Below are 22434 nucleotides of genomic sequence, written 5' to 3' on the forward strand. Positions count from 1 at the left end.
GCTTCAATTCCTGATCTGGCACACAACTTTAGTAAAATTTTCCCTTGGAGTTTGAAGTACGTTGTGTACATTAAAAATAGAAATTAACATTTTATATTGCCAGTATTACAAGCTCTGAAGCAAACCTGTACAACAGGGTCAGTACCGATAAAGTGCATCAAATACAATGCGTTTGCATTCGTTGTATTAACAAGAAAAGGCTTTTTTTCTGTTCTTTGCTCTCTTGTTCCATCAGAACACCATAAGGCTAGTTATTGCTTGCCTCCCCTGGACTCGGGTCATCAATCAAGGTATGTGGTTGCTCCTCAGCTCACAGGCCCAGGTGGACAGCGGCACCATCAAAGCGGAACCTCGTTAAGGCAGGATAATAATGAGACTGCAAGGAGGGGAGACATAATTGCAAATAAAACTACATGATGCAGAAAATAAAAAAGATTAAACAGATGTGCATGTTTGCAGGATCATTGCTCTGTCCTCTTTTTTGTGTTTTTGATAAATTGCTGACTAGTGAAAATTATGTTGCCATTACAGGACACTGCATGGCAGTATATTTTACATTGCAAAAAAACGATGATGGTGATGATACTGATGATATTAATGGATGAATAAAGGTTCAGTGAAAATACTTCTGGGACAGAAATGTATTCCTGGAAGTCCAACTAAGGTTTTGAAATATGAATGAAATATCTTGCATCTCATCTCAATTGGAAATACAACATTTGGAATATCAAGTTGTTCAGAATACTACATTTGAAGGTTATGAGTTATTCTAAATGATTGAATATCAACTAATAATTGAAAATTAGGCAGAATTTTATTTTTCTTTTGTGAATGTAATTACTGATATATTGACCTAGATGGCACTGTTTAAAAAAAATGATTTCCATTTCCACCGATTGATCACTACACATATGCCGACAGTAAAACCACACTATTGCGCAATAAATTGGGTCCAGCGAATCAGCAAATTTAACATGCAAAATCGTCTGGGGGCGACGTGAGGCCACCGACACTTGCACTATGGCCAACAGAGGAATTGTTTGGATGTTTGACATGAAGATTTAGCAGAAGTAGCAGAATGTCAGTAATGTAAGGTACTCTGTAAATAAGTAGTTTAACTGCATTTATGGAGTTTGTAAATTGATAAAATAATTATTTTCGACAGAAAGTACAGAAAACAAGACACTTATGTACAGTGCAGTCCGTAAGTATTTGAACAATTACATACTTTCTCTCTATACTCCAACAAACTAACAGTTGAAATTGAACAATCACTATGTGGTTAAAGTGCAGACTTTCAGCTTTGAGGGTTTTTTAATTCAAATTGGGTGAACCGTGTATGAATTACTGCCCTTTTTATATAGTTTTTAATATAGAATTACTGCCCTTTTTATATAGTCCTCCCAGGGTACCAAATGTAATAACACAAACTGAAATAAAGTCACTATATTCAATATCATCTCAAAACTTTTGCAAGCAATGACTGCCTGAAGTCAATCCCCTATAGACATGACCCTTTAATTCTTTCTTGCCTATGTATGTCTCTGATTGATTGATTCTGACTACGTATAAATGATTTTGCGATGCCATTGCTTTAGCGACAGTGGTTCCTTATTTTGCTACATGGGGTGGCAAAACAAGTGTCGGGGACCTCACCTTCTCTGCATTTTGGAAATCCATGGACGACAGGAATCAGGGTAAATTAGGTATTCTTTTCAAGGCAAGGGTCCAGAGAACCAAATCCATAATACTTTCTAATTCCTAAAGCCAAAAGCATCTGTATCTCAAATACAAAAACATGACAGTGAGCACTTTATTAGGTATTTATTAGACTTATGTTTTTGGCTTATTGAGAACTCAGTTAAGTCACTTACTTCTGCCTGTAGAACTACTGCTCACTTGATGTTTTCCACACCATTTTCTGCAAACTCTCAATTAGAGACTGTATGTGAAAATCCCAGGAGACCAGCAGTTTCTGAACCTACTCAATCCACCATGTCTAGCACCAACAATCATTCCATGGTGAAAGTCACTTAGATCACATTTCTTCCCCATTCTGACATTTGGTCCAAAAAAAAAGCTGAACTTCTTGACCACATCTGCATTCTTTTATGCATTTATATGCTGCCACATGACTGGCTGATAAAATATTTGTATTAACAAGCTGATGTACAGGTCTACCTAATAAAGTGCTCACTGAGTGTATTTCCAGTGAGACAAAAATATCTTCCACTTCCACTGTGTTTGAGCTTCTGTAAAGTTATTATGTAGAGTAATTCTGACTCTTGGAAAATTAGCTGTAGTTATTTGTTTTGGCATGTTATTTTCAAGCTTAAGAAAGGGGGGTGATACCTGAGGATAACTACATGCATATTTTTTGATTACAAAGCTAAAATTGTGCAGTATTGAGGCAAATCAAGAAAAAAATGTCTTTGTCCCAAACACTATAGCGCCTACTGTAGCAGTTGTGGGACCGATTAAGAGCAGGGACAAAGTAGGATTACTAAATTTGCAACTTCACAAACTTCACAAAGTGAAACCCGGAAAAGCTATTTTTATAGCTTATATTTTATAGATTCGGGCATGATCTGGGTTCTACTCCACAGTTATCAGGTTAACTCAGTAATCCTGTTTTGTGGAACATTCCCAGGGACCAGGTGCATTCACTCATTGCACCACTGTAAAAATTGGTCCTATGAGAGCCATTTTTGGGGAATCATGCTAATCATGTCATATATTTGAGTACAAAAACAAAATCACTTTACAAATCAGCCTGTTTGTCCAGTCATGCTTTATTTAATTAAAATAATTCTTTAGAAATAGTTTATTTACATTCTCAACAACAATAACGATCATAAACACAAAACTTACTTTGCAGGCTCCTTACAAAATATTAGCATGACAACAAATCCAGAAAATCCACTCAGAAAAATTCCAGTTCAAGTGTTTTTTTCCTTGCATATTTTATTCCCACAACACCCAACCACAAAATCATCCCTATAAATAAACTTTTTTCACAATCTCAGGAAGTTTATCTACACTATGTACATGTCCTTAAGAAGGGTGAAAGTCAGCTTGGTGCATGATACTGGTCATCTTTGCTTTATAGGTAGATGGAGAAGACATGGCAACTTACAACTATCAATTCTCTGACTGGTTCTTCCCCAGGTTGCATCACTGAGGCAACAAAGTTGAAGCAGAATCAACCAGCACCAACAGCACAAGAGGAATACTCCTCCTTTTTGAATCACAAGTTACACACCTTATAGAAACTGCACAAGGTCAGATCTTTCTATAAACAGAAGTATCATCAGTTGATGTTAAGCCTTTCTTCAGGATGGAAGGGCTCCCTTGGTTTTGATTTCACAGGTCGTAAGTAAGAGTTACTTTTTCCATATTGTTTATTTTAGCTCGACACAACATAATTATGAGTTTGACAGACAGCAGCTCGAATTAACTATTGTAGAACCTCAGAGATATGAATATCAGAATTATGGACGGACTGATCAACCAAATAGGGTATGGAAGTATCACTAATTATGCATTTTCTTATATTCTTTTTTTTTTTTTTTCAGATTTTTCCCTTTTTCTCCCAATTTGGTAGCCAATTGTACCTCGTCTGATTCAATTGGAGGTAGTCGTATTAGATGTACCGCCCGTACCCCGTCCCTCGGCAGCCCGAATGAGAGCGACACGCCTTCTTCAAGCTGTCTCGTCTCGTGCCCGTTGCCGTGATTCCGAGGCGCCCGAGGTGCTTATTGTGCAGCGATCTAATAACCCTGCCAAGTCCCTCCCTCTGGAGCAGCGAGCCAATTATTGCTGCCCCACGTGAGCCGGCCAAACTTGGCTTTTGGCAGGACCGAGAATCGAACCCCGGTCCCCGGTGTGCAACTGCAGCAAACTGCAACCGCAAGTCTACTGCGCCTTAGCCTGTTGCGCCACCGCAGCTCCAATTATGCATTTTCAAGCTCCAAATGATAAAATACATTGGGCCTCATGCAGGAACCACACGTATGAACAGATTTTCCAACACAGAACACTGTCAGAACCTGATTGGTGGAAAGACTGCGCTCATTGGTTTTGGCAAAAGAGAACAATATGGCAGACCGTTGACAAAACATTCTCCTATTCCTCCTAAACAGTGAACTAAAATACATTTCTGAAAACATTTTACACAAGAAATAAACAGTGCAGTTGCTGAATCTTGATTCATATTTGATCTGCAACGCATTGTTTCAAAGTTTGATCTGAGTTTTGTGAGCCAGACAAGCTGCAGTCTTGGGTAAACCTCACTGTATCACAAGCAGTCAAGCTGTCCACCCAGGACCTCCATAGCACTCCTTCCTTGGTGGTTTGTGATAGTAGTTGTGAATTTTATTTTATTTCAGTTATTTTTTTTGCTGGTGTGTTTTTGCTGTAACTGCCTGTGAAAACAATGAATAAGCACAGTTCTTTGGGTCACTCAAGCACTGAAACAAGCAGGTTGTCTAATCTTGAATGTTTAAATGAAAAATGTATGTTATTGTAGGTACAGTTTCTCAACAATCTATGACAAACTCTGATCCTGCCATTTTGTGTATCCAAGATGGGAAACATTTGTAATTGCCATGACACTAACAGTAAAATGAGATGCAACACTCTACTGAAGATATTCAACATAACTTTGGAAATGTGCTTCCAGAACATGCACTCAATGATACACCATCCATCATTATCTCTGTAATACTTGGGTATACAGCTCAGCAATACTATAGGTAAACTGTGATAATTATTCTAGCCCTTCCATCTTGTGATTACTGAATTTTCAGAGTAAGGTGAATGTACTTGTCCACCAGAATGCAAGGCAGAATTTCAGACACTTATTCTTTTTTGGGTAAAGGGTTCATTGTCTTTCCCCAATGGCACAGAACTGCTCATGCGTCTCCTGTTTCCTATTCCCTTTATTGTTCATTGGGTGCTGGTGAGTTGCTGTCCTGCTGTGCATCTCTTTTTCACCTATGATTAATAATTTTTTCCAACAAATGATGCGGAACATTCTGGTCCAGGATCAGGGCTTTCCTGTGGCAACTACAGATGGTCATAAGCAGTTGTGGAGGTGGGAGCAGTACGGGACGCAGAGCTGTAGTAATAGGGTGATCCTTTAGGGGGTGACAAAGAGGGGACAAAGAGACACATAAATTAGCTCATTCAGTTGGATTATTTTGCAGTGCTCTCCTTTCTGTTAATAAGGAGTGATTTTAGTTAAATAATGAGACAGATAATGCTCTCTTCTACCAATCATCTTTAGCTATACAGTGTGCGCAAAGATACCCTCAAACCCTCACTCTGCCTCTCCAAACACAGACATAAAGCAAACAATTTTATTGCAATGACTTTCCAGTCAAATGATTAATCTCAAAATAAAAATGATCACATTTCTTTTCCATTTACCTTTCCTCTTTAAGTAATTCATGTTTTAATTAGAAAAAATATATACATATAAATATATGAATATATGATCAAATAAAATAGATTCAAATAAATTTTATTTTTATACTGTGTTCATAGATAGTCCAAGTGACTTGCATGAGAATGCATGAGAAACATTATTTAATTAACTGTCCAAATATTTGAAGCCACTTATGACAGAACAATTCATTTGCACAAACTGGGACTGAAAAGCCTTGTTCACATTACAAGGCCAACAAGTTTATATCAGTACAATGGGTAACATACTTCTCTGTAGGAAAGACTGAATTAAGCCAGCTAATGGTTTGTCTGTTAATGAGTGCTTTGAAGCACAAGTGTTCTGCCCTGTGCTTGCATTGCTCAGCAGTAATAAGATACATTGGGAGACAGGCTTACCTGGACACAGTGACTACAGGGCCCAGGTTGTACACTAGCAAGCAGCTGTTCAGTAAGAATAGCAGCATTGTCTGTGAGGGGTCGGGGACCAAGTGGAACTCCAAACATGGTGACTGGTTACTAGGGGCTGGAGTTGCGATATTAGACATGTGACTGAAACTTGTGACCCAAGTATAATCGGTACTGGAGAGTGGGTTGGTGCTTGTTGTTAAATGTGATTCAATTCAGGTTTTGCCTCCATTTCCCCTTTGAACACGGTTCCTAACCTGGAATGTTTGCTTCAATAAAATATCAAACTTTATAAATTAAATATCTGTCAAATTTGCTTTAATGAAATGGGTCTGTGGCACTGGACTGCAGTGTATGGTATTAGGAATGAATTCCTAAAATGAGAGTGAGTGTGCATCTGTGCATGGCGTGTGGTGATGGGTGTTATGTGGGTAAAGGCAGACTCACCCAAAATGGCAGAGTTTGTAAACCTCCATGCCTCGCTGTAGGAGGTGTAAGGGGAGTGAGTATAGGCCTGGCTAGAGTAATCCGTACCTGCAGGGAATTGATGAAAATAGATCTCACACACATATCTGACACACACATAAACATCACTGGCTGATATACCCATGCACACACATACACAAACACACACATAAAAACACAGCAGTTTTTGACACAATCAAATCATGCACATTCAAATCCTCTTAAAACAAGTATTGTGTAACATGGTCAAATAAACTAATCAAAAAACATAACCAATTTTTCATGATTCCTTTTCAGATTCTTATTCTTGTTTTATTTAAGTACAGATGTACAGGTTAGGTGGTAGTTCCCGGAATGCATTGCAGCATTGAAAATGAACTTTTCACCTGTCAATATTTTATGTACCCATTGTTATTTTGTTGTGTGGTTGTGTGTATTGTGATGTGAGTGTGTATTGTGATGCGGTTTCTTTCCCTGTGTCATTTGTTGATGTTTTTTGTTGATGTATTCAGGGAAACAGTCACGGTTCTTGTCTGTGTTCTTGTCCCTCCTGTGCAGTTACCCATTCAAATAGGCTTCATACCGCCAGCTTTGCAGTCTTGTTCAAGACTGGGGTACAGGCGAGTGTATTGCAAATAAACAGCACAAACTCTTCCAATTGTTGTCAGTGTGACTCTTTCATCTGAACCTATGGCTTGCTACAGTGCTTTCTTCTGGTAAAATGATTTTTGGTGAGGCTTCTCTGCCTGTTAATGTGTGTAAGTCTGCTTGTGACTTTGGCAGCATTTGAGCAGACTTCGCCCATAATTCACAAATGGTTTGGATGGCTTGTAAACCATTAATCTGTGGGCCAGGTTGGATGGCTGGGGGTCAAATCCTGCAGCTCACTGGTGCGTACAGTCTGCGCGTCCTCCCTTTAACGCTTTAATGTCCCACACCAACCCTCCCCCTCTTCAATCCCTCACTTCCTCTTTTCACCCTCTATTCCTTCTTGCTCTCTTATGTCTCTTTTTTAAACATTCCAATATTTAATTGGTAATTATGCCAGCAGGATTGAATTCCCCCTCGCTCACTCCCCCCTCTTAATGAGTAATTGTGTATGAACACTTCCTCACAGCCGGCCCACCAGAAAAATAATAAATCAGACCCTCTCATTTCGCGCTTCGAAGGGCAGACTTCAAATAAAAAAATAGGCACATCACAGCACACACATCACAAATTCACTACACCCCTCCCCCTTCCCTTTCTCCCAACCTCAAAACATTCTGCCAACATCTCACCCCTGCCTCCCCCCTTCACAGCCCCTTCCCCTCCCTAGGGCCCCTCAGTTCCCATGGTAATGCGTACACGAGCGGGTTAGGGCAACAGGGCGGAACCCCATCCAGCTCCTTGTGCCCCCCAGGCCTTGTCTATGCCGGCGGCCAAGTTCACCAGAAGAGCAGGCTACTGATTAACCACCCACCTCCCCCCCATCTCAACCGGCACCGCTCCACTAATCGAACATCTCCCTTCGGGGCTCCTCTCCCCTCTTTGTATCTTTTCTCTCTTTTTTGCACTCTTTTCATTGTCACTTTGTGTGCCCTTCCTATCAGATGTTTTTCGACTTCTACATTTTGTCCTCTGCCTTCAAAAATTCCTGAAGGTACTCTCTCACAACATTATCCTTCATTCCATCTTTTGCAGCTCTCTAAATCATTGCGTTCTGCTAATGTTATTCCCTGACAAAAAGCAGTTATTGCCACTGTCCTACAAAATTTGGTTACATGCTACCTATTTTAGTGTCGAAGCAACCATTGGATAATACATGAATTTGTAATGAGGTATCTGACCAAGTACTGTTTGTTTAACAAAACTAAATCAAACGAGACTATAAATGTCAAAGGAACTGAATAACCTACCAAAGTCTCATAATGCCTGTAATGTGATTGACCTTTCCAGACAAAGCTCCATTTGTATGCGAGTGTGTGCATATATGTGTGCACGTGTGTATGGGCCAGCAAGCAATGTATTACATTGCAAACATCAGTGCCATCATAATATATTGCCCCTTCTCTGAAATATGGTGAACTGAATGAGAATTCACAATCAGTGGCTTTTGGCTATAAGGCAGGAAGGAGCCAAGTGGCTTTGGATATTCAGTCGATGCTCTCTGCGCTACAGGCAGCTCTCATTGGCAAGCTCTTACCTGCCACCATGCTGGTGATGGCAGAGGAAGCAAAGCTTGTCTGACCGCTGCCGGGAATGTGAGGAGGGTAACCAGGAAGCGTCGAGCTCACCATGTCCCGACCTAAAATGACAGACATCTGCAATTAGCCTTTGCCATGATAAGTCTATTAATTCAGCAATATGATAATTTTTTCACAGAGGGGAAATGATCAATATTGTGATTTAAAACATATCTACAATTTCTTCAAACATTTTTCCTGATAGTGTCACTGTGATTATTTAATACTACTAGTACATTTTATGTATGAAAGGTGCTATATAAATAAAGCTTATTATTATTACTACTACTGCAACTACTACTACTACTACTACTAATAATAATAATAATAGTAATAATAATAATAATAATAATAATAATAAGAATAATAATAATAATAATAATAATAATCATAATTAACCAAAGCAATGATCTGAAGGCAAGGGTGCCAAAACAGAAAGTGATCTTGGGTGGAACAAATTAATTTCTCAGAAAAAACAGCACGTGCAAGTTCAATAGGCTATGTCCAAAATCGTTGTGGGTATGTATGAAGGTTATGCATGGAAAGTTAATGCTTTGGCATTTTCTGATGATATTGCCTGTTGGTCGCTCATTTGTCTTGCAATCTCAATATCATACTTTCCACTGTCAAAAGTTGGTAGCCCTGTACCCTCTAGCAAGTGCATTGTAATGGGTCTAGTCTTGATAGGAGAGGCTTTGGTCTTAGTTTTTTGTGGCTACTGAATTCTGTCACAACACTGACTCTACTTTAATTACCACGACCAACGCAGATGTCACTAAAACAACCAAAAGTGTGAATCTTACATATTGCCACTTAATTTTTCATTTTTCTGCAACCTTCCATTATTCCTGCATTCTGATTGATCAGATGCATGTTAATTGTGAGGTAGAGTGTTAGAGGAAAACACAAATTCACTGCAAAATGCGACCTATGAGAGGTAAAAAGCAGTGAGTGTCCAGCCAGTTGATTGACCCAAGTACTGTACCTGCTATAAGAGACTGGCTGCTGAACTGCCCATACACTGGGCCATGATGGGAGAATGAGTTGAAGGTATGAGTGAGATGGGAGGAGCATCCACCACTGTTACTGACAGAGATAGGAGCTGGAATTGGCTGCAGGTCCAGGAAGGCTGAATTGGGCATGACATTTGGGGAGGAGCCAGCACTGGCCTCTTCTGGTGACATTTCCTGCTTCAAACAAAGTGGGAGGCACTGCAGGGGGTCTAAAGATGTAATGGAAAGGAGTGGTTGGAAAATGAAAGAATGTCATGGGAGTAATCTGTATCAGATTGCACAAAAACCTTTAACAACTAGTGATGCATTTTGCAGATTTCCTTTGGAAATCTCTCTTTTTACCTTTCACTCTCCAGTGAAGAAGAGCGTGTGATAGAGCAAATTATCTCATACCTGCTACCACAGAGTAGCCCTGATGTGATGTCAGATTGCGGCCAATGGCAGCGCTTGATGTTGAGAGGCTCGTTTTCCCTTCCTCTAAGCTGCCATTGATGAGTGAGAGAGGATACAAAGTCTAGAGGCAAGAAAGATGGTGAGATTGTTTTTACCTTATATCACAATAATCATTAATATAATACTTGTACTTTTGTATAAAACTATTTGTTTTACATTGGCTCAATGGTCATTACGTTTTGATGTATAAATAAGATACTTGCAGACAAAATGGCTGATTCGGAATTTCAAATTAGTGCATATTGTTCAGCTGCATTTTGAAAATATCCTTCACACTGATTGCAGGGAGGAGCAGTGATATTGCATCCAATTTGCAGTGGTCAGAAACATGTGGCGTGGTTGCGTAAGTACTGAGGTTGCGAGTGTACCTGCTCTGTCTTGCTGTGGCCAGATGAAGAGAAGGCGTCGGGACCGTAGTGGTTCCGCTCAAAGCCGCAGTCCTGGCCATCCAGGTGCTGGGGATGGAAGTGCTCCGATCGGAGCTGTTTCCGGGTACCGCCCCCACTCCCCTGGGAGTCCACACTGTGCCGGCAGCTCTCCTGATCACCTAACACCCAGAGACGGCCAGAGAGAATGAGAGAGGGAGATATTTCAACACTATATATCTATATTACAAGCCTCCATATTGTTCTCATTTATCCCTTGTGTTTTTATCAGTGTTAGGGAATCATTTTTCCCCAAGGGTAGTATTTAATTTTGTTGGAAAAAAGCTAAAACAACATCGCCCTCTTTGTTATAATCATTCTCATATTAAGTATTCAATGATAATTGCGTTTTTACAATTACGCCCCACACATACCATTGAAGTGTCAAATCTTTCAATAGACAGATTCCAATTCTGCAAATGAAATATTTGGGTTCGGATTTGGTTTGGTTCACATCAAAATCCAGACTGTACATCATTTTTGTTAAATGTTCTCAAACATTCACAACAGTTTCTCATTCAACATTGCTTGGATTAAGTGTTAGTAGAGGGTGTTAGCATCCATTCTTTGCAATTCCACTTTAACACTGATGAAAGATTGGCCTCTGATCACTTTTGTATACTGGCAGATACTTAAGTCTTTCTGTTCATGTTTCAAGTCACTGACATTTTGCTTGCACTTGACCACTAACCCCATGCCTTTTCTAATGGCTGCAGTTAAGTGAGTTTATGTGATGAATGATTATGCCAGCATCTGCATCAGCATGCACCAGGAAGCTTTGAAAAGCCTGTAGGGTTATATAAGCTGAGGCTGAAGGTCTCAACCTGTTAATGTTTCAGTTGCTTGAATATCATACATAACAAGTTTCAGAATTATTGGCCTCAATTATATATTTTTGCCTCAAGTAGTGGCATTGTCTTTCTGTCAATCGATATATAATGTGATGTAATATTGATATATTGAGAATGTGAAGCACGTGCACACACTTGGACATGCATACATACAGTATACACGGACATACACACACGCACACAGTTTTGACTGCGTCAAGCAAATATTATTAACTTCTGAAGCAATATAGCAATAAAAGATATTTGTTGTTTTGTCATTTTTGATATTTAGTTTGCTTGTCTAATATTTTCTTTAATAATACTCGCAATATACCAATAATATACCAATATTACAAATAATACTTATGCTCAGCTATTTTAATTTTAATGGGGCTCACTGTCGTCATGTTTTCTCTTGCCCTCGGCATTGGCCTGTGTAATCCCCAGGAGCCCGCTAATCGTATAGGTGGAGCCCAGTGAGTCAGACTGTGGAGATTCAGGAGGAGTCACTGCTGAGCTGGGGACTGAGAGAGAGAAAGAGAAAGAGAATGAGAGAGAGAGAGAGAGAATAAGAGATAGAGAGAGAGTGAGAAAGAGAATGAGAGGGGGGTGAGAAAGAGAATGAGAGAGAGTGAGAAAGAGAATGAGAGAGAGTGAGGAAGAGAATGAGAGAGAGAGAGTGAGAAAGAGAATGGGGGGGGGTTGAAATCAGCATTGTTCCACAATTCTCTCAATAATACCAGCAACATCGTTCACTGCATGCTCTGCATCACTTGTGCTTTGTCACGGTTTAAGATTCAAGGGTGCGTCTACAAGGACATTTTTCGTTACTGCTCTTTCATTGAAGTTTCATGCTTTGCCAATTCACTATTTTAATCCATACCATTAGAATGCCTTTAATTTTTGGACTGACATGGAGAGAGTTTTTACTGAGGCACTCTAGCTAGGTCTTGGAGTGAAATCTGAAAGGGCTACAAAACTGGGTGAATAAGGACTGCTGTCATCCCATGGCACTAGATGGAAGTGCCATTCTGAATTCCATCTCCAGCTCCAGTAAAATGACAGGGTAGCCGAAATGAAAAGTGAGCAAAAGAAAAATAATAAAACTCACTGAGCGTTTGTCCTGGGCTGAGCCCCTTGCTGTCCAGAGGAAGGTTGAATGGCTGCTGCACTTTGGTCCTGATAATCCTATGGTACATGGAATGATCTCAATGCTTGTGCAGGGCAGTATTGATTCATGTGTGTGTGTGCTACATAACAGCACAGAAGGTGAGGCCGTAGGTGGTACCTGTTGATTGAGCTGACACTGGGCACGGTGTCCCCATCACACACGCCTTCAGTCAGCAGCCTGTCGCGGATCTCCCAGGCGAACATGGTTGGGTTTTGCCGCTTGTACTCAGCGATCTTCTCCACCACTTTTGGAGTGGCCACCTTGGGCTTGGAGCCGCCAATCACTCCTGGCTTGATGCTACCTGTCTCGTAGTACCTGCCGCAGAGACGAGTGAAAAAGAGGTCAGGTAGTCTATCAGCTTAACTGTGTTTCATCAACTGACTGGGCCTTTGCAGCCAAAAGCAAGTTTCTAGATGTGTGCTAGTCTGTGTTTGGTTTGTGATGACATAGCAAGGGATGCATTGTATCCAGCGTATTGTAAGGTGCATGCGCTGTGCTGTACATACTGTGCTCTCAATATGTACAGTGAGTCATATGCATGTGTATTCTGCAGCACACAGTGTGTATTTCAATTCAACCTAGCTAGGCTAGGCTAGCTTTTAAGATTTTGTTAAAAAGGTCAAAAGACCGTGATGCCCTCAGATCCTCTGGCAGATTGTTCCAAAGGCGAGAAGTTGCACCACAAACACAGAAGGTCCCTTCCCCTATTCCTTTAGAGTTCAGTCAGTGTGCACATAATGGTGTGAGCACGTGTAACTTGTAGTGTCAGGAATGTAATGAGTGTCATTACAATGTGTGCCATGACTTACCGGCCCAGGATCTTGCTAACGCAGCCATGGCTGACCCTTAGCTGGCGGGAAATGTCACAGGGACGCACACCCTGATGGGCCATGTCTACAATGCGCTGGCGGATAACCTCCGGGAGTGGCCGCCCGTTCACAAACATCCCGCCTAGTTGGTTAAGTCCCCCATGACCTGGGGGAAGGGGAAGGGTGACACAGTTCATCTCTTGATAGACAGACATGCAGTTAAATGCATATTGTAATTGGTAATTGGAATCAATTAAGGAAGCATTAATTGGTCGGAAGGAAAACCTGCGTACACACAACCTTCCGAGGCCACTGTATTGCTGCACGCATTCTGATAGTATGGAAACATCATCAGTCCAGCTCTACAATCAAATCTAAAAACAATAAATGCAAAATCTGAGATGGTCCGATTTATTCATGCACACTTTTAAGGTTGAAGACATTGTGTATTTTGTTTTAATGAAAGACACTCCCTCTGATGGACTGATCTGTTCAACATAATCCTCCCTCTTGCCCAGTGCATGCTGGGATAGGCTCAACTCCAGCCCAACAGGAATAAGCGGGTTAGATAATGGATGGATGAATAGATGGAACACTCCCAATAAAATGTGTTTAGGATTAGTAAAACACAAATTATGTGTTTTATCTGAAAATCTTAATCTGATCTGGTTTAAAAAGACAACACCAGAGGGCCTGAAGTGTATAACAGCCTTTTGTAAGCCATTAAACAAAGTGCTAATTTTCTATGAATAAAATGATGTATATATTATTATACAATCATCAATATTATGATATTGATGATTATCAAACAAGCAAATTGTTTGATAAAATGATAAATTGCAGAAGACTAGACTCTGGTATATGTAATAAGCACCACAATGATTTTCTTTGATAGTAGAGCAAATGCTTTTGTACATTTACGGTACTCTACACGTACCTCATTTTAGATTGAGAACTTTGAATTAACAAGATGCTTTATTTAAAAACTATATATTTCCTCTGTTGTACTTTTGTTATGCTCGGGGAACACATTGAAATATGATGCCGATGTGCATTCCTTGCGTTTCATTTAAAATGATGAATGAATGTAAGAATCATTTTCAGTTAACCCTCTTGTGTCTTGAAAGACCAAGACTGGCTTAGATTGAATTCATTTTGTATTTAGGCTTTATTTTCAGCACGACCACATTTCCCTACATATTTATGAATTAGTGTTCTTGTTTGAACAAATTATGAAAAATGCTAAACAACCATGGCATATTAGATTAAAACATAAATACATTGCAGAATTAAGAATTCCTGCATGACAGTCCATGATCATATTAGAAGAGTGATATAAAAAGGGTAACGAACCAATAATGTCGGATTTAGCTAGAATTTTGACAGCCTCTGGTCTACTCAGTTCTGAGCAAGTCTTCCACATTCTAAAGGCTGTGTGCTCCAGCTCTGAGCTCTAGATTCCGTACTCCTGGGTTCCTACAGGGACACAGAAAGTAGGGGGGTTCAGCACGAGAGTTCTACGTATCCGTCTGAATGTTGCATATGCCACAACGCAAATCCAGGCTCTCTAACATTAAATCATTGCGATGTCTGCGTTGGAGGAAAGAACAAAAGCACTCATTTTAACCAGTTGTAATATTTGATGATGGGTCTTCCACAGCTTGGTAATGTTCACAAACAACGTAAAAATAAATAAAATTTAGGACTAACTTGACGATGCTGTTATTACATTGCCATTATCAACTTAAAGTTAAGTTAAATAAATGTTCAGCTAACTTTTGAGTCTCCCATGGCTTCCTGTTTCACTGCAGTATATAAATGAGTTTTAAAGTGAAATCCCTGTTTTCTCTATCCCCATATGGAAAGGCAAAGAACCACAAGCCAGCAGATGGTTCCAAAAATAAATGAAAAATGAAAGATATAGCTTCCCACTTGATAGGTCAATTGGAGTAGAGGCAATATGCCTGAAAGAGGATGCAAGTTCAGCTTGCCCTCATATTGAATTTAGAAGAAAAACAAATGGTCACAAATGGAGACCGACAAAATGAGCTGCACCTTTGGTACACAATGTCTCCAAACTACCTATCACTTTCATATCCATGCCAGTAGACGTTTCAGAAGGCACACCAGAAAATAGCATCTATGGAGCACAATCAACAAAAAATAGCATTGGACCTTCAAGTGGAACTATGGGTGGAAGGTAGCTGAGCTTTTTACCATACAAACCATCTGATGGGTTTTCTGCTCTTACGTTGAAAATAATACAATGAAACAGGTTCCTTCTGTCCGGAGGCTCAACCTTGGCCACAAATAGAATGTTCAGCCTGAGGACAGAACAATTAGTGATATTGAACGGCTCCAGTACACAAACGCAGACTGGATAATGTTCAGAAAGATTCTGTATAAGAATGGTCAATGATTCTCTGAATCAGACTCATTAACAATATAGAAAATAATTTAGTAGCACTATCCCTGAGATGAGAGGATGTATAAATTATTTGTTAAAATTTTGGGAATAAATGCGGTTTGGTTGATTATGTTGAATCTTTGTGACGGTAAATAATATTTAACAAATAATATAGAGTGCTTGTATTATTAATTACATACAATTTAGTTTTTTCATATGAAGGGTGTGACTTTGTCTGGAAGGCACTGTAGCTATCACTACCGTGTGGAGTAAAAAGAATTGCCGTGTTGGTACTGCTTGACTTATCACTCACTCAAGTGATTTAAGAGAACCATCCATCCATCCATCCATTATCTTAACCCGCTTATCCTGAACAGGGTCGCAGGGGAGCTGGAGCCTATCCCAGCATACATTGGGCGAAAGGCAGGAATACACCCTGGACAGGTCGCCAGTCCATCGCATGGCAGACACACCATTCACTCACACACTCATACCTATGGGCAATTTAGACTCTCCAATCAGCCTAACTTGCATGTCTTTGGACTGTGGGAGGAAACCGGAGTACCCGGAGAAAATCCACGCAGACACGGGGAGAACATGCAAAACTCGGTACAGAGAGGCCCCGGCCGATGGGGATTCGAACCCAGGACCTCCTTGCTGTGAGGCGGCAGTGCTACCCACTGCACCATCCATGCCGCCGATTTAAGAGAACTTGGCGCACAAAGTTTCTTATATTTAGAATTTGTTCTTCGGCAGGAGTGGTCCTGGCCTGTCATGCGAATCATGTACAATCTAATCCTAAATTTTTGACGAATGGATGGTATTATATGTCATTATAATTTGAATCAGAATATTTGAACACACACATACACTCACTGAGCACTTTATTAAGTATTTATTGGACTTTTCTTTTTGACTTATTGGTCTTCTGCTGCTGTAGTCTATCCACTTAAGAGGTTTGACACATTGTGTCTTCTGCATACCACTTGTAATGTGTGGTTATTTCGTTTTTTGTTTTTCGCACCATTCTCTGCAAACTCTAGAGACTGTTGTGTGTGAAAATTCCTGGAGATCAGAAGTTTCTGAGATACTCAAACCACCCTGTTTGGCACCAAAAATCATTCAACAGTCACTTAGATCACATTTCTTCCCCATTTTGACATTTGGTATGAAAAACAGTTGAACCTCTTAACCATGTCTGCATGCTTTTATGCATTTAGTTGCTGCCACATGATTGGCTGACTAAATATTTGCATTAACAAGCTGGTGTGCAGGTCTACCTAATAAAGTACTCACTGAGTGTATATACAGTGGGCTCCAAAATTATTGGCACCCCTGGCAATGCAATTTCACTTCATTTACTTTATCTCAGTCTAAAGGAACTATATTGTGGAACTATACTGGAAAATCCAAAAGAACTGTCAATTCAGAAGAGACAGATGTTGACTGTCTTAAATCTGGTAATCGGTACACAGAAAATACATCAATAGTTCAACATACCACAACATATGGAATGGTTACAAACTTCTCAGGAAGAGGATGTAAGTGCAAGTTGTCCTGAGAGACGGTATCCTTATGGCGAGGGAGGCCGTAAAGAACCCATAAATCACAGTTTAAGAATTTCAGAGATTGTGTGTATCTTGGGGTCACCAAGTATAAAAAAGAACCACAAAATGGCACCTCCAAGCTCTCTGGAAGACAGCTCTTAATGGGCACAATAAACCAAATCAAGCATCTGGCCATACATGTACATTCATATGTTTGGCGGCAAAAGAGGAACAATACAAGGAGAAGCACCTCATCCTGTCAAATATGGCGATTGGAGATGGTCCAGGGATATATTTAAGATCAATGACACAATTAATCCAACAATGTAAATGATAAATGGTTGGCATTGATATAGCACCTTTATACAAAGCGCTGTACAATTGATGCTTCTCATTCACCCATTCATACACACACTCACACACCGGTGACTGGCTGCCATGCAAGGCACCAACCAGCTCGTCAGGGGAATTTGAGGGTAAGGTGTCTTGCTCAGGGACACTTCGACACAACTAGGGTGGGATCGAACCGGCAACCGTCCGACTGCCAGTCGACTGTTCTTACGGCCTGAGCAAATGAGCATCAGGTGACAGAGGATAACAGCATTTTGCTGGTCCCTGTTAATTCCATTGATGACACTGCTAAATAATAATGCTTTCATTTACCAATATCAAAAATCAGGAGTTCTCTGAGTGATCATTATTAAGTTATTTTGGCACTGTCTGTGGTGTGTGCTGTCCCCTTCTGTGATCTGGAAGCCAGAGGGGGAAAAAAAGCAGGAACTTTGGAAGAGAGTTGGGGCTATTTGGTAGAGAAGCTGTGTTAGATAAGAGGAAGAAAACTGGTCGGAAATCAGTCAAATCAGTCAATGAGTCACCCTCATTGAGGGCTGTTACAGAGGCAGCATTAATGCTGGAGCTTGCCAATCAGGATTTGATATTTCATCGCACAAAGCTGTGCTGCGTTCACATCGTTCACATTTGTCTTATCCGTGAAACTGACCAGCAAACCTTTTTTTCGTTTGTTTCTTTTTCCCTGAACTATAGCTTTACTATACCTGCAAAACAACACGGCACACCGGCCGAAACTCAGCCAATTCACTCAGTGCTTGAGCTGGATGGATTTGGTTGCATCACAGGCTGCTGGTGAGTGTGTTGTTTCCCCACCTTATGGTTATTTATTTATTTTCGGAGTTTGGGATCACCTCTGCAGACAATGCCATGTTCTCATGCATTAGCCTAATTTACTCACAATATCCACCTTGTGCATCACCTCATCATCGTTGCACAGCTTAATTGTATAGCTTGGTTGTCAGGTTGTCCTACAAGCAAAACCAAAACTCTTTGCATTTGAATTGAGCTCAATGAGAATTGAGGTGTGGGACTAGATTCAGCTGTGAATTATGCTGATACAGTATGGAACATATTTGTTGGCTAAATGGCTTTAAGTCATAAAGGGTTCAAGTTATCAAATGAGCCTCAAACCATCATGCTGCTGCTAGATATCCAGAGATATGACAAGAACTGTTTCTCCTGACAAATTTTTGTTGAACTCAATGGAAAAGAATGGGAAACAATTCTTGTAGTAGGGTGAATTCAGGCAATTTGGGATACTTTTTTAAATTCTGTTTCTGAATCTGCCCTCGCCACCAGTTTTAATAAGATACCCATAACACTGCACATTTTTACAATCCTCATGTTCTTACATATTCATATATTGGCCAAATTGTGATATTGTAAAACAGGCAAGACAAGTCTTGCAATTTAATTGGTCCATAACAGTGACAACATACCACTGCTGTGAGTTCTAATGCTAGCTTACAGTTCTATTTAATGTATCACTCTGCAGCAAAGCAGCCATTCGAGTCAAAATGGAAAAACCATAAGAAGTTTCGTAATTTGGCCGTCACCACCTTCGACCAAGCAATGACTACCACACCCCAACAACACTTGCTACAGCTGTGGGGAACCATGCTACATAGCCCGCAATAGCCCGGTGCCCAATACGGAGACTGTCGCCCCAGGACTCCCCCCTCCTCGACCAAGAACTGTTCCGACTGGGCCGACTGGGCCAATTGAAGGGGTTCTACATCTACTGCTAACTCAACGGACATCCCTGCCAAGCCCTAGTGGACACAAGGTCCACTATCTCCATCATCCCGCCTAGCGTACTTCCAGACACCACAGGCACACTCCCCCCTAGCTGGACAACCTCCACCTCCCTGAGGACGGTGACCAGTGGGCTGGCAGAGATGAAGGGATGGAAGCCGCTGTGCCTCAGGGCGAGTGGCAAGCAAACCCACCATGACTTCTGGCTGGCCATCATCCAAGACACCTGCATCATAGGGCTGGACCTGCTCGCCCGTTGGGGGGCACGGCCCGACATCCCTGGTTCTGCCTTCCACTTGGGGAAGACGAGAGTGGCCCTCGCGACCAGAGATGAGGACTGCATGCAAACAGAGCTGGTCCAACACGACACAGACACCAGCACCACACCCCCCATTTGGCTGTACCCCCATCGGCTAGCGGTGGCCAAGCAGCACGTGATGGAGCAAAAGATCCGGGAGATAGCAGCAGTAAGCATCATCAAGCTCTCCAACAGCCCTATAGCAGCTCCCCATACCTGTGCCCAAGAAAGACTCCACCTGGTGGTTCTGTGTTGACTATCAATGCCTCAACAATTCGACCAGGAAAGACTCACCCCACTCTCCCGCATTGATGACGCTCTCGACCACATCGTCATCAACCAGAGTCTGTCGCAGTTCACAGACATACCCTTTGGATTGTGCAACGTACCAAGCACCTTTGAATGCCTCATGGAGATGGTATTAGCTGACGTACCGCTATGTCATACACATTGTGCAGGTGCACACAACATACTGGCTATGCCCTGAACTATCTCCGCGAGGACCTGCCATTCGCCGAGCAGGGCTGCGCCTGAGCCCCAACAAGTGCAACTGTTGAGGTGAGAGACGACTTACCTGGGGCATGTGGTGAGCGCTGAGGGACTGGCGAAGGTGGGAGGCTGGCCTGCCCCTTGTGATGTAGCGAAGCAGCTGAGCTTCCTGGGCCTACTACAGACAGCTTGTGAAAGACTTTTCCACCATCCCAAGCCCGCTGCACTGCCTCACAGACAAGGGTGGACGGTACAAGTGTGACAACACCTGCGCCACGGCCTTCAGTCAGCCCCTGTCCAGGCTTACCCCAACCCCAGCCAGATGTTCATTATGGACACTGATGCCAGCAGCATGGGAATGGGCGCTGTGCTGGCCCAGAAGGGAGAGGGCGGGCCTACTTTAGTCATAGCTTCTCTAAGCCACAGCGGAACTATTGTGTCACCTTCTGTGAGCTCCTGGCTGTGGTGGAAGTGCATCATGTTGTAGACTGACCACACCTCTCTCATCTGGCTTCTCAACTTCAGGGAGCCAGAGGGGCAGGTCGATCGAAGCACTACAGGGCTATATCTTTGAAACCCAGCACCCAGCACAGACTCCATGGCAATGCCGACACCCTCTCCCAACGACCCTGCGAGGCCTTGGAGTGTCGCTACAAGAGGAGTGCTCGCCAGGGTGGTGACAATCCAAGCCGAAGACGATCCCAAAAGTTCCTATAAAGTTTGATTGACCTTGAACTTCAGTCTGTGTCAGTCCTTCATCATGGAATCTTCCAAACTACAATATTGTATTATGTGTGCTCATTGCATTTTTCCAGATTTCTTTAGGAAGAAATCAAGATGACCATGCACTATTGGATGACAAGCGCCCTTTTCAGTCCAGAATTAGCGTAATAGTAGGGGCTATATAGTGCTGGAATATCTTCATTTTAACTTTATGCCCATTTTTTTATAGCAAATACTTTGCATGCATATACTATTGGGGTATATGGGGTACACTTTATAATATACACAGTACTGGGTAAGACCTGCCTTTACCACCAGAACAGCCTAAATTATTCATGGAATGGATCAGACAAGGTGCTGGAAACTTTCCTCAGAGATTTTGGTCCATGTTGACATGATAGTGTCATGCAATAGATTTGTTGGCTGCGAATCTCCCGTTCCACCACATCTCAAATGCTCTACCACCACATGCTCTATTGGATTGAAATCTGGTGACTTTGGAGGCGATTGGAGTGAACTTTGTGGAACCAGCTTGCAATGACATGCGCTTCCTGACATGGTGCGTTATCGTGCTGGAATTGGCTATCAGAAGATGGGTAGACTGTGACCATGAAGGCATACAATGGTCAGCAACAATTATCAGGTAGACTGTGGGATTTACATGATGTTCAATTTGGATGAATTAAGGGACCTATTGTATTTCCCTCACTGTTACACCACCACCAGCCTAAACCCTTGACACAGGATGGATCCATATTGTTTACTCCAAATTCTGACCATACCATCTGCATATGACAACATAAATTGAGGTTCTTGACATGTTGTGTGTTCAGAGATGCTCTACTGCATGCAACTGTTGTAACAAGGTGTTTTTTCCCACAGAACCGCTGCTCACCAGAAGTTTTTTGTTACCATAGCTAAGGTTCAAATTGAAACAGCCGACGTTTTACTGCTTCGAGAGCCCAACGGTCCTTCTCCTTCTGCCTTTCAGTCATCTGCATCAATGACCCGCTAAGCATCCCCTTGCTTTTAATTTAACCCATTGAGCTGTCTTCTCCTGACTAGACACCCCCCCCCCCCCCCCAAGCCAGCCAGCTTTTCTTAACCTCGCTTTCCTTTCATTTCTACATCAAACGGCCGCAGGAGGAAGCTGGGTGGGGGAGCGCTATTAACGGTACTAGCAGAGTGTGCAAGAATCCTCTCGCTAAGCTTCACCAGTCAAGAGGATATTAAAGCGGGGCAGCCCCGGGGGAATAGACCGCATACAGGAGACACACATGGGCTGAATGGGGGATCCTATTACATGCCGCACCTGCGCGGACGATAAGGAATCCGTAGCGACTTGGGTCTCAAGAACACTAACCGTAGCGTGTAGCCATATCTTGTGCCGTAATTGGAAACACACACACGCACACACACCTTATAAGCCGTTTTATTGTTGGCCTAATGCAGAAAGAATGTTGAACATATCATGAACTTTGAAAAAAGGCCGAGTAGCATATATTCAAAACTACATTCGAATCGAAATATAAACATTTGTACACAGAACATTTTAAATGATCCTCAAAGGAGCTTCTGTTAATATAGGTCTATGTGCTATAGGTGTCTGCTATTTCGTCA

At 41.7% G+C, this 22434-nt stretch overlaps 1 protein-coding gene across 1 annotated transcript; it reads right to left on the reverse strand.

Moving 5' to 3' along the window:
• Positions 1-2773: 2773 nt before the first annotated feature.
• LOC133140364 (paired box protein Pax-8-like) lies at positions 2774-14667 on the reverse strand. The gene is made up of 11 exons (XM_061260267.1): positions 14598-14667; positions 13245-13410; positions 12553-12750; positions 12376-12452; positions 11663-11788; positions 10378-10556; positions 9950-10070; positions 9529-9765; positions 8504-8605; positions 6301-6387; positions 2774-5138 (listed from the first exon to the last, which is right to left on the reverse strand). The coding sequence occupies exons 1-11, from the start codon at positions 14665-14667 to the stop codon at positions 5068-5070; spliced, it is 1434 nt and encodes a 477-aa protein (XP_061116251.1). The 3' UTR covers positions 2774-5067.
• Between the last annotated feature and the right edge of the window lie 7767 nt (positions 14668-22434).

Source organism: Conger conger, chromosome 11, assembly GCF_963514075.1.
Source record: "Conger conger chromosome 11, fConCon1.1, whole genome shotgun sequence".
NCBI classification, from domain to species: Eukaryota; Metazoa; Chordata; class Actinopteri; order Anguilliformes; family Congridae; genus Conger; species Conger conger.